Below are 13321 nucleotides of genomic sequence, written 5' to 3' on the forward strand. Positions count from 1 at the left end.
GTATCAACATGTGACGCTTCATTTTCAACACTCTATTTATCCTCAAACAATATTTTTTGTATTCTGTTGATGAGGGCATAAATTGACTAATTACACCAACTTTAAAAGCAATATAATATCTACACTTTCTATTCAGAAAGTCCAACACATACCTCATTTGAGAAGGAAACAATCCTTTTCTTGGATCTTATAAACTCCATTCCTAAGAAGCATATTTAAGTGCTCCAAGAGATTTTGTCTCAAATTCTTTTGCATGAAAAAACCTTCCAATACTCTACAACTCTTTACTTCATCTTCAGTTAATATTATGTATGTCATTGCTTGAGTGTTTGTAGAAAAGAGTGTGATCATTGGCCTGATTTCCTTTGATACCTTAATTTCGAGCACCTTACATAATTAAACACTTTCATACCCAAATGTGGATTCACAAACACTTCTTCTCTATCTCACCAATTTAAAAAGACGTACGTTTCTATAAATCTAATTATCATATAGTTGTAATGGCCAATTAAAAAATTACACTAATTAACAACCACAAAAAAGAAAAAAATAGTTGAACTTTATTTCATTATTGAGATATTACATCATAGATTATCCTCTAGAGTTCACAAGAGGCTTCTCATGGATAACTGAACCTTTAAACCATACTTCATATTAAGTATAATAGAATTACGTGGTAAAACAGGATGATCTTTCACTACTTTCACATGATAATTCCCGATCACCGCACTCGCAACCATCTTCATTTGAATCAAGGCTTTGTCCTTCCCTAAACAATTTCTAGGACCAGCATGAAACGCAGTGAACTTGTATGACGGCACATGCACAATACACCCTTTCTCTGAAATCCATCTCTCGGGCTTGAACTCTAAACAATCATTGCCCCATATCTCTTCCATCCTCCCCATTGCATAATAAGAAATCCACACCATTTGATTCTTCTTGATGTGATGACCGCTTGGGAGAATGTCTGCTAGTGCTGCAATTTTGTTATTGTACGGTACTGGTGGGTATAGTCTTAATGTTTCACACAAGGCTGCATGAAGATAAACTAAATTATTTACCTGTTTTGTGTTGAAGAAAAATCTCCTTTCCCCGTCTTCTTCTTTTTTGTGCATGACTATAGTGGCCTTGATCTCTTTCAGAATTTTGTTTTCAACTGATGGGTGTGTAGCAACAAGCCAGAAAAACCAAACGAGGCCTGAACTTATAGTATCATTTCCAGCTCCCAGAAAGTTGAATGCTGTGTCTCTTAGAAACTTGTCAGTTTTTCTCAAAGCAGATATTTGTTCATTCTCTTTCACTTCCTCTTCTTCTTCTTCTGCCATATAAGCTGTTAATAAGTCAAATTCCTCCTCCTTCTTCTCCATATTAGCTTTTCTACTAGAAATACGCTGGTAGAGGAATCTATCGAATGCTTTCCATGCTCTACTAAGCTTCTTCTCTTCTCCAATCTGAAGCCATTTTTGCAGTTTCCAACAAATTTTTGGCACAATATGTCGATAAAGCAAAGCTTGCTCCATTGTGTTAAATGCATTTGCATAAACAGTTTGTGGGAACTCAACAGAGAGATAATTTGGATCAATTCCTAAAACCAACAAACAAATATTGTCGAAGGCAAATCGCTTAAGCACGTCTTGTAAGTCCACCACGGTCCCTAGTTCTGAGGCATGATCAAGAACTGGGATAAGACCTGTTTCCATCTTTTGATGAGCAACTTTTTCTAAAGCAGACTCGAACTTGTTGTGCTTCATCACTGAATGGATTATTTTCCTCTGTATTTTCCACAGGTCTCCGTCGGCATTGAGAACACCATCTCCCAGAGGCTCCATGATCATCCTGAAGTCAGGTCCCTTTGGGTAGTTGCTGAAGTTCTTGCTGCTGATGTAGTGAACATTCATAGGATCACTGGTGATGATGAGGTCCATTTGGGCAAACCAGGGCCCTGTGAACTCAAATGTGCCCCGATTCTTTTTCAAAACATCATGTGCGAGAAATTCATGGAAATACCATGTGTTTGCAAGTAATCCTGGCAGCATCCCAAGGACGGGCCAGTTTCTCATGGGAGAGTTTCTATCGCTCCAACTCCAATGTAAAACAATTACAAGAAAGGAAATAAGAAATATTGCTATGATCATCTCTCCATAAGCAAATGTAATGGCCATTGAAGAAGTTATCTTTTCAAAAATTCATATACATTGTTCAAGTTACATACGTTATGCATTTATAGTACTTTCAATATTAATGAATCGAGTCTAGGGTGACTAAGACGTGAACGTGTGACGTCTCCTCTCCAAAATCCAAATATTATATAGTTTTGCAAATTTTATATGGGAAAGATTCTTTTCATTTTGCATGTATAAATTGACATAAAGAAAATGCATTAATATCTTTATCACTCAGGTCATTGATAACCCACCAACAACTCTGCTGATAGTCGAATACTTTCAACCAACCAGGGGCGGCTTAATCATATTTTAGGCCTTTGGCAAATTATTTTAATTAGGCATTTCAAAAAATTTGAGGTAAAATGTATGTAATTTTATTAAAATTTTATTGATTTAAAATAAATTTTTTTAGCTTATGAGATGCAAAATTATTAATCAAAATTTTAAATTCTAATTTTCCTAATATATCTTTCTCAATAGATAATACCTATTTAATCTTTCCTATGACATAGTTAATCTTAAATAAGTTTTTATCAATGGCTCCTTTTTTAGATTAAACTAATTTTTCTATTCTTCTCTTGTTTTTGAAGTTTTTTTTGTATCCTAATGCATATTTTTTTAGTAGACATTTTTTTTCTAGTGAAACAAGAGTATTAAGCAAACAATTGTGCTAGATAATTACAAGAAAACAACTTATGAACACACAAAAATATTTTAAAAAGAAACAAAAACAACTGAATAACATAATTAATTAATAAAAGAATGGAAAGATAGAACCTGGAAATTTGAAAACTTTAACTTTGATGGATTGAGGCTTTGAGTAGCAATGATCAATAGAAAGTAAAACAATTGATTTTTTTTTCTTAAGTAAAAAGTAGGGTAGAGAAAGTAGTTTTTCACCAAAGTAATGAAGGTTTCATTTATTTTTTTTAATTGGAAAAAGATATTAATGGATAATAATTTAAAAAAATATGTGGCATTTATAGAGTTTTAGATTAAATATATGGAGGAAGTAAATGGGATTAAAATTGTTAATTATAATGTTAAAAGGGGACTTTGTAAGGATTTAGTAGTTTGTTTATGGAAAATATAATTATAAATTAATAATAAATATAATTTAATGATTAATAACTATAATTGAGGAATAAAATTAGAGGCCTTCATCTATAGTGAGGCTCTAGGCAATCGCCTAAGTTGCCTAGGAGAAGAGCCTCCTATGCAACCAACATAGTTTTAGTTCACTCCAATCATTGAGGGGACAAAATATTTTTTTTCAACTATAATTTAGGTGAGGTAGATATCTCATTAATATGATCAATAAATATATCTCATTAATATGATCAATAAATATATCGCATTAATATCTCATTAATATGATCAATAAATATATCGCATTAATATCTCATTAATATGATCAATAAATATATATTAGAATACAGATATGCCTTTATGGGAAGTTTTCTAACTACTTTCTCATTAAAAAAAAACATGACATTTATTAGAGCTAATAAAATTTAACATGACCCAAATATCCAACACAAACATGATAAGAATGAATAGATATGAGTCATAAAATTTGACACGATTATTAAATGGGCTGGGTTTGGGTTGACACAATTTTTTTCATGTCGGGTTATAGTAAAAGTTCTTGTCCCATTTACCCACTCAATGAAACGAGCATATTTTCTATTATAAATTAATTTATAGCGTCATCAAAACTCAAATATTGGACATGATTCTCTCTTTTTATTTTTTTACAGAACGATGAACATATACATAATATTTTATTTATAAATTTTATATAGATCAAGAACCTCAATAGTGTAAATATGTAAAATATTAGTAGTATATATATTTTATAATATTTATCTATAATTCAAAACTTTAATAGTGTGAATGCGTAATATATATATATATATAAAATCGACATTCGGAGAATGGTCGACCGAAGAAATTTTGCACAAGGTGAATTGTAAGCGGGTTTTTGGGTAACCCGTTTATTTGGTTTGGGTTTTAATATTTTAACAAAATTATTAAATAAGTCATGTTTGGGCCAACTTAAATTTGATGTGACGCAAAATTGACATGACACAAACATGACCCAATGACCTATTTTGCTAGCTCTAATATTTACCCTTTAAATAGTGCCACAAAGAATTAATGTGTGCGCGTCTTGTGCATGCACCAATCTGCAAGTTTGCTGCAATTCATGCCGGAAAAATTGTTTAGGCAAGGACTCACCTTTAATTCAAATGAAGACGATCGCAGTTGCGGTACTTTGGAATTAGCAGGTAAAATTAGTGCAAAGCCATCCTGTATTACCGTGTTATTCTATGATTCTTCATATGATGTATTGTTTAAAGATTCAGATTTCCTCGAGGAATCACCTCTTGTGCACCAAGTGACACTAAACCCATCATCATCATCATCGTCATAATAATAATAATAATAATAATTTTTGTGATCTTGGTTGAACTGTTGTAAATCTTCAATTATTAATTGGTAGAATCTCGGTTTATGGATGTTGGAAATATCTAAGCATCCAGAAAAAGTCTACGATAATATATAGAGCTAAGTGTTAAATATTGAGGTTGTTAAAAATCAGTTATAGTAAAAAATCTAAGTGTTAGTTAAAATGTGTGGTAAAAAGTAAGTTAGCTTAATTGAGTGGTCCGTCAGATAAAATATGTGAATTGTATGCTTTTGTAATATTGGTGGCATGCTATATAAATTGAAGCAATTGCTTAACTGTAAAAGAGTGAAAGTGGAAAGTATTATGGGTAAGAATATATGGCTGAAGTTGAAAGAAAGTAATTGAGAATTGACAAGAGAGAGGACTTATTTTAATTTTTGCTTATTTTATTAAAGCTTTCGGGTAAACCGACATTATTTTAATCTCTCCCGTAAAGAAGGTTTTAAGTGCTTGAGATTTTCAGAGTATTCTGTCGATGAGTGCATAAATTGACTAATTACACCAACTTTAAAAGCAATATAATACCTACAGTTTCTATTCAGAAAGTCTAACACATACTTCATTTGAGAAGCAAGTAATCCTTATCTTGGATCTAATAAACTTCATTCCTAAAAAGCATATTTAAATGCTCCAACATATTTTGTCTCAAATTCGTTTGCATGAAAAAACATTCCAATGCTCCAAAATTCTTTACTTCATCTTCTGTCAATATTATGCATGTCATTACTTGAGTGTTCGTACAAAAGAGTGTGATCTTTAGCCTGACTTCCATTGATAGATTAATTTCTAGCACCTTACATAATTAAACACCTTCAAACCCAGATTTGGATTCACAAATACTTCTTCTCTAGCTCACCATTTAAATAGACGTACGTTCTTTAAATCTAATTACCATATAATTGCAATGGCCAATTAAAAAATTACATTAATTAATAACCAAAAAAATAAATAAATAAAAGAATTGAGCTTTATTTTATTATTAAGATATCACATCATATGTTATCCTTCACAAAAGGCTTCTCTTGGATATCTGAACCTTTAAACCGTACTTCATATTAAGTATAATAGAATTACATGGTGAAAGGGGATGACCTTTAGCTATTTTTACATGATAATTCCCGATCACCGTCCTTGCAACCATCTTCATTTGAATCAAAGCTTTGTCCTTACCTAAACAATTTCTGGGACCAGCATGAAAGGCAATGAAATTGTATGCGGAACATGCACAGTACCCCCTTTCTGTGAAATCCACCTCTCTAGCTTGAACTCTAAACATTCATCGCCCCATATCTCTTCCATCCTCCCCATTGCATAATAAGAGATTCGCACCATTTGATTCTTTTTTATGAGATGGCCACTTGGAAGAATGTCTGCTTGTGCTGCGATTTCGTGACTGCATGGTATTTGTTAAAATATGCGTATGTGAGTGTAATATACTCGGCCTAATGAGATATATATATATATATATATATATATATATATATTTGTTAAAATATAGGAAAGATTTAATTTATACGTTGTAAAGTCTATTTTGATAAAATGTGAAAATAAGGACCTTTTTTATGGATAAAAAGCCCACAACCTTCAATGGCCTCTACTATTACTACTATCAATTATAACCAAAATCCGACTCCCATCTTTGTTGGGAGAATTATAAATACTGAAAGATTAAAACAAAGATCCTTCTTATGTGGGGTTGTATTAAACTCAATTACACGTGTTATGCATGCATTAATTGGTTGTAATACAACAGATGAATTATAGAATTTCTCCTTTAGGGGATATTGTAAGAGGGATTTGATGAGTCGGACGCTCCAAAAGCTCTGTCCACATGGACACAGCCACACAGGCGAAGCAGAAAGAATATAATAAGAATAAAAAGAAGGACGCTAAGGCATTACTCTTCCTGCAGCAAGGATAACCAAGACTATTTTTCCAAGAATCCTAGCAGCAAAGAAGCCAATGCAGGGAAAATTCTAAAGGAAGATTCTCAAGTATCTGAGAAGATAATCTTCATTAAACCTCAGTCTTTATGGAGAGAATTCAATAATCTCTTTATGAAAGATAACGAATCTGTCCAAGTATTTTTTTTTTTCAAAGTTTGTGGCATAATAAATCAAATACGAAGTTATGATGGTACCATTAGAGATAAAAGAATTTTTCAATAAATAGTAAGAAGTATTCCTTCCTCTAAGGGTCCTCCTACTATGCACCCGATGTATGCGTGGTTCATTTTGACATGACATGCAGCCAATTAAAATGCCACATGTGTGCAATAATAACAACTAGGTAACCTGTTATTCCGGTTGAAGTCACAAGATACCTTTTAATTGCGTTAGTATTCCAAGTTGGCTGCTCTTCGTCACAAGTTTCCCAATTGGTCTCCAATTATCACAAATTTTTTCATTAACATTCCTAATAAGATAACCCATGTCGCAAGTACTGTAGTTAGGCTTTTGTTGATTTCACTACACCTAAAGCAATTAATGTCTCTCACCAAAAGACGAAAATATTCCGATTTTCGAAGGGGCTATTACCATTATCAGGAGCTATATACACCGAGCAAGTACTCATCTTTTTGAACAAGAATGGATTTGGCTCTTTTCTAAAATTTCAGTCTCTCACCAAAGGACCATAATATTTCAAAATTTTCGAAGGGCCTCTCATCAAGAACGTCGTTCATACTCCATCTATCAGGACATTAGAGTATTAAAAAATCCTAGAGAACCAAAATCTCTTCGTCGTATTGCGGGTAAGCAGTGGCATCCTTTCAATTTTGTATGTTTTGAAATTAATTTAAAAAATAATAGTATCTCATGTTCGAAAATATTACCATTATTGATGAATATTGAATTTTCATTTGTTATAGAAGAGTGAAGGATAATCTAATAAGGAGAAGCCACCTAGGAAAAAGGGGGAAAAAAATATGGCAGTGATAATGGCTGAATTTCCTACAGATGAGTTGAGAAGTAGGGCCTAGCCTGGAGTGATGATGGCTCGGGCTGAAGATGAGGGAGAAGTCCTTTATTAATGGCGTACCACTAGGTAGAATTATAAGCTATGCATTATGTTATCAGTTTTCAAGAGTAGTGTGTTTTTTTGTTGTCTTTGCTGGATTTATTGGATTTCGGTGATGCAAGAATGCCTTTGATATAAGATCTTCGTTTAAGAAGAAATTTGATTTGAGTCTAAGATGATTTATTTGATGTACTTTGAATTTATTGGAAATGGAATTCCCCCAAATTTATCTATCAGTATAATTTTTTTGGGTTTAACGTCAGCAAACTCTCAGTAGCAAAAGGTGTCTGGGCATCGTTAGGAGAGGAAAATATATGATTGACAAGCGAGCAAGAGAAATAAAGTTTGTTTCTCAAATAATTTGCTTAGATGTTTGTATGAATATATTTAATAAGTTTCTTGCTAGTTAGAAATTTGATTTTGCGTTTTTTTTTATGGTGGACATGCCTTTCGAGTTCATTAGTGTACCTCATTTTACTAATGTCAGTGAGTAACATTTCTATGTTTTGACTGTATAACAGTAGGTTGAATGAACTGGATTTTGTTATCAATAGTTTAAGTTTTGAAGTATAACTGACACGGGTTTATATCAATGTTTTCCGTTTTTAAAATTGAGACGTTGAAGGAGGTGAAGGCTGCTTTTCATTTACTCTCTCGACTTGCAATTCCACCTGTGGACGCAGTAGTAAGAACCTGTTTTCGTTATTGCCTTATCTTTTATAGAATTATGGTATTAGGTTATTAAATATTTTAGTACCTTTTTCTTATGTAATTTTCTTATATTTCCCTAATTGTTGGTCAAACGAGATAACAAGCTTGAAGAAATGAGATACTGGATGGTCAGTGTAGAAATATAGATTCGTGATTTGGCTTGTATTAAAAACGTTTGTTTGTTTGCAAAATACTACAGTCAATTTTTTTTAGTTTTTTCAGTTCTTACTTTGCTTTTGCCCCTGGTTGTGTATAATTTTGTCTGTAGAACGAGAAATGCTTTCATGAAAAACTAGGCCGGACTTCTAGCTGGAAGTCTTTATTGAGTTCCATCTTATATATATCTATATGATGTATGTGTTAAAGTAAGCATGCATGTGCTCATCATCTCCGACAGAACTACTGTAGGCTTGCAATTTACCAAAGAAATGTTTATTTGCAGAACAAGGGAATAAAAAAAAGTCTGTAAATTTTTTCTCATTGTTAATGAAATTGAAATGAGCGTAAAGCTAACTTGAAATCTAGTGTCATTCATAATTTGTTGGACTGGCAAAATGGTCGAGTTGAGTTAGGTTATTGAATTTTGAGTTGGTGTTGTGATGAAAAATTTTTTGTAGCAGGTAGTAGTCCACTAAAGGTGATATTTAGGCTTCCAGTGTAGCAAAGAATGTTACTTTGTAGCACAAGGGAATAAAAAAAAAGTCTGTAATTTCTTTTTCTTATTGTTTATGAAAATGAAACAAGGCTAATTGTAGATTGAAGTTTGAAAGCATTTTTCGGTTTTGTGCATTGTTGTATGGTTCTTTTTCCTTGTTTTTTCACCCCCCAAAATGGATGTTAGAGTTGTTTCTCATGCATTTATAGATATCCTGTAATCGTAATAGAATATTCAGACTAATTGTCATGAATATCAATCTCCTTCGGTTAGCAGCTGATGGTTTAAAAGCTAGAACTTCTTTGATTCCACAATCCATGGACAATACATAAAGATAACATATAAGGTTTGGATTAATTGCATATATGAGATAATTTTTGTTGTTTCTGAAAGAAACTTATAAGTCTAATTTAATTGTTCTTCAAAATAAAATTCCGGCAATATAACCACTCCATGTCTAGATAATGGTCAATTTCTGGTGAAACAGCACATCACATTAACTTTCATAAAATTTTCAGGTCATGAAGTTTGGATTCTACCAACCACACAAAGTACGGGTCATAGAATATTTTACTCCAGAGTGTTCAACATAGTGATTTTTCTGTAGATATCATTTAGCCCACAACAATTTCCAGAGACAAAAAAAAATTCTTTTAATGACTTTGGCATTAACAATTAATCCATTCTTTCCGCTTGGGTTGCAGAGTCAACAATTCTTTATGCCATATTAAATTTTTCTTCATTTAACAAATAGAAAACAGAAACTGTGTATTAAGAGAAAGGAAGATAATGCATAAGCAGACCAAGTTCTCTGATGAAAAAAGGAAACGACCCAAAAATGGCGTATGTACAGTTGTACTAAAGTGCAGAAACAATTCATGAAAATAAATAAGATTAACAATGCACAACTGCACACAAATATTACATGATGTGTGGCATAGAAGATACATAAGACAACAAACTTACGACTGAGATAGAAGTCAAAATACACAAGCATGGCTGTAGAATAGAAAATCAAAATTATAACCCAATCGAACTACAGAGCCATAATTTTTGATAGTTTTATGGAGCATGTGCTGCCATCCAAATATCAACCCCAATCTTCCTCCGAATTAGGCTTGAATCCTCAGAGGTGAAATTGAAGGGCATGGCAAATATTAAGTACTCAATTATCTTCAACACATAGGGTCCACAATCTCCGGATCCACAACGTTGTTGTGGGACACCAAATGGAATCCGCACCAATCTGTAAGGATCAAGGTTTATGTTCACATCTCTCATACTAACATAGAAGCCAAGGCAGTACATTAAAAATCGGGGCATTAGCATACACAGTGGATGCACGGAAGCTAGAATTTCATCATCAGTAAATGACATTAAAGCTGGATCATAAATAGTAATAGTTCTGTCAAGCACATTTATCCTCTCAGCCACCCAATGTACTTCACGTATGTTTATTGGCAAATATACCTGCATAGAGGAAATTGAAGCTAATTAATCAAGACAAATGATTATAATGTTCTTAAAATAAACTTAAAACACATGCCTCATCGATATTTGCCCATTCTATTTTGCCCTCTACAAATCTTTTTATGATGGCCTCATCAAAGCAACCTTCATATGACATGAGTGCCAGTCTGTGATTATGTGTCCAATTTTCTTCCATCAAAGCCTGAAAAAAATAGAGTTATTATGCAAATTAGTGTGGTAGTTTATGCAAGTCCACGACACATTGAACAATTATTTGCTGGATTGTTATTGCCCATACCCAAAACTCATGGTCAATTACACTGCATCTATTTCCAACATTTTTAAGGTACCTCAACATCCGAAGGTGAATGATATTGATGTACACTGACATATGCTGCATGTGATAACAATCCAAAAATATAGTTAGTTTCATGAAACAAATATAAAATTATTAACCACGTTAAATTATTTATGACAATTAAGCAAAAAATACTTACCTCTCCTTCAAACCATTCATTCCCCACCACTGTCCTTAACCAGTTAGGAGACACCGTAATTTCAATATTCCAGAAATTTTTAACTTTTATGTTGGTAGGGGAACATTCAATCCACCTCCACATTCATTCTCTAATCTTTGTGTTAATTAGACTGTTTATACTTATTTCATCATTTAAGTCCATATGGTTCAATAATGACTCAACTGGACGTAGTTCATCTGTGTCAACCCTTTTCTCCCCTACAGTTTCCTCACCTACTGACTCGGTATTTATATTTGCACAAAGCATCCAAACTCCCTTTAATATAACCCTTTTAAACCTTGCCAAAGCATGAACATTCCCATCATTTGGAAAACTATTTTCGGGCGTTTGAAAAACTTCTTCATTTATGTCAATTTGGCAAGCATCACCCTTGGAGTACCCAACAATCTGCACACATGTTTTACAAATATGTCAACATATTCCCGATATTTAAAGTACAATTTTATATTAAGAACACTGCACGATAAATGTTTACAAATTTTCTATGAAAAAACTATAAATTCCAGACTCGTTCAAAAATGCTATAAAGTTTTTCATTGACCTCCATTTTATTTGGCCCATCATCATCTCCTTTGATAGATTCCAACTTCACTTTCCTTGGCTTCCTTATCTCATCCATAGCTATCATATGGCGCAACTTCATCTCTTCTCTCATCTCGACCTTGATTTGATTATTAAAGTTTTTTAACTCATTTCTTACAGTTGTGACCACCGTTTCGAGAATATTGGCGTACAAGTTATTATCAAGGCCGACATTTGGCATAACCACATCATTGTTTCCCTATTATACAACAATGCGTCCATTATCAAATCGTGTATAACAACGTAGTGCAGAAACTATTGAGTGTTAGAAAATGTATATTTATAAAAGAGAAGATCGTCATTTTACATTTCAAGTCTTATTAGCAACCCTTACTTTTATGTATTTAAGCTTCTTGTAATTCAATTATATGTGTTTGATTTTAATTAAGTATTTTATGTATTTTAGAGGCATCATAGTTATTTCACAATAAACGAGAGATGAAACGGCAAAACGGACATCACTTTTGAACTCAGGACGGTCGAAAACCTTAGGAAGAGTATAAAAGGAAAAATGGTATTGTTCACATGTACGGTACTGTTCACATGTACGGTACTATTCACATATATAGTATTGTCTATGTTACTGTTCACGACACTATTCACATAGACGGATCGATGACGTGGCATTGACCGATGATGTGGCATTGACTGATGAAGTGTCATGATCCTGTTGGACTAAAATTCTTATGTACTGTTGATGGTGACGTGGCAGTATATTAGTGGACCAAAAAATGCGCGTACGGTACATGCAATACATGGGATTATTTTCAACCAAACCGCGTACTGTTCAAACCGCGTGGTCAAACCGTGTCACTGTTCAAACCGTGTGGTCAAACCGCGTACTGTTGAAGCGTATTGTTGACTGATGATGTGGCGCAATCCTGAGCGTCTAAACTGTTTTTAATCCGATGGCCATGATTTACTCAATGTATCTATAAAAAAAGGGATCTCTCCCTTCTAATTTGGCATCTCTGAATCCATTTTTAGACTCTGTTTTCTGTAATTCCTTCTTCATCTTGTATTTTCTACGTATTCTAATAAATTTCTATTTTGCCCCTAGTTCAATTATGAGTAGCTAATTTTCTTTCAAGCTTGGGTTGAAGGTGAATTTATTTTCTCTTCCCCTCTAGTTTTTGTGGATGTTTTGACTTCTCATCGACAAATAATAATATTCTTGTCTAGATAACGCCCTGGTTTCACCAGCTCCCTAGTACAAGGTTATTATTATTTGGCACGATAAGCCCTTAGCACCTGTGGATTCCCCCCTCATGATTTAATTGGCATTAATAATGATTATTTAGCACATGATGCATGTTGATACGGATCCAAATACCCAAGTACGTCATTTCAATAGATTTCTCTTCAATTTATTCTCGCCATTTCAATTCCAATTTTAGAATTTATTCTCGTCATTTCAATTCCAATTTTAGGATAATCTAAGTCACTTTCACCACAAAATCCAACCACCTCATACAAAATTAATTCTACATATAACTAAAATCCACCTCCGCGTGGGATCGACACTCGTCACCATTAGTCTATTCTACAATAGATTCGTGCGCTTGCAAGTTCAATAAAATTTGCACAAAAGAAACAACTCATACAAACATTTTAAACCTTTGTGCATAATCACTTCTATTACAAAGGACATAAAGCGAGTATGTAAAATGTTATACATAAACTAGTATGAATTTTCTCACCTTTT

General features: G+C 33.2%; 1 protein-coding gene and 1 long non-coding RNA gene across 3 annotated transcripts; one reads left to right on the forward strand and one right to left on the reverse strand.

The window, feature by feature from the left end:
- Nucleotides 1-567: 567 nt before the first annotated feature.
- On the reverse strand, nt 568-2177 carry LOC102610449 (alkane hydroxylase MAH1-like). Its single transcript, XM_052435248.1, has 2 exons — nt 1065-2177; nt 568-970 (listed from the first exon to the last, which is right to left on the reverse strand). Exons 1-2 carry the CDS (start codon nt 2163-2165, stop codon nt 869-871), a joined length of 1203 nt encoding a protein of 400 aa, XP_052291208.1. The 5' UTR covers nt 2166-2177; the 3' UTR covers nt 568-868.
- Nucleotides 2178-7016: 4839 nt separating this feature from the next.
- LOC102621628 (uncharacterized) lies at nt 7017-8591 on the forward strand. 2 transcript variants are annotated; one of them, XR_003064040.2, is made up of 3 exons: nt 7017-7393; nt 7511-7686; nt 8276-8591. It is a non-coding gene; the product is annotated as an uncharacterized LOC102621628 (long non-coding RNA). The 2 variants fall into 2 exon arrangements; XR_003064039.2 differs by having other exon boundaries at nt 7018-7393; nt 8285-8591.
- The last annotated feature ends 4730 nt before the right edge of the window (nt 8592-13321 follow it).

This window comes from Citrus sinensis, chromosome 2 (assembly GCF_022201045.2).
Source record: "Citrus sinensis cultivar Valencia sweet orange chromosome 2, DVS_A1.0, whole genome shotgun sequence".
In the NCBI taxonomy this organism is placed as follows: domain Eukaryota; kingdom Viridiplantae; phylum Streptophyta; class Magnoliopsida; order Sapindales; family Rutaceae; genus Citrus; species Citrus sinensis.

What these genes read in the sequence shown, in the direction of transcription:
- LOC102610449 (XM_052435248.1), bottom strand. Translation starts at nt 2,165, where the DNA reads ATGGCCATTACATTTGCTTATGGAGAGATGATCATAGCAATATTTCTT. An exon ending in TTTTCTTCAACACAAAACAG is followed by an intron (nt 971 to 1,064) that starts GTAAATAATTTA and finishes CAGCACTAGCAG; the next exon opens with ACATTCTCCCAAGCGGTCAT.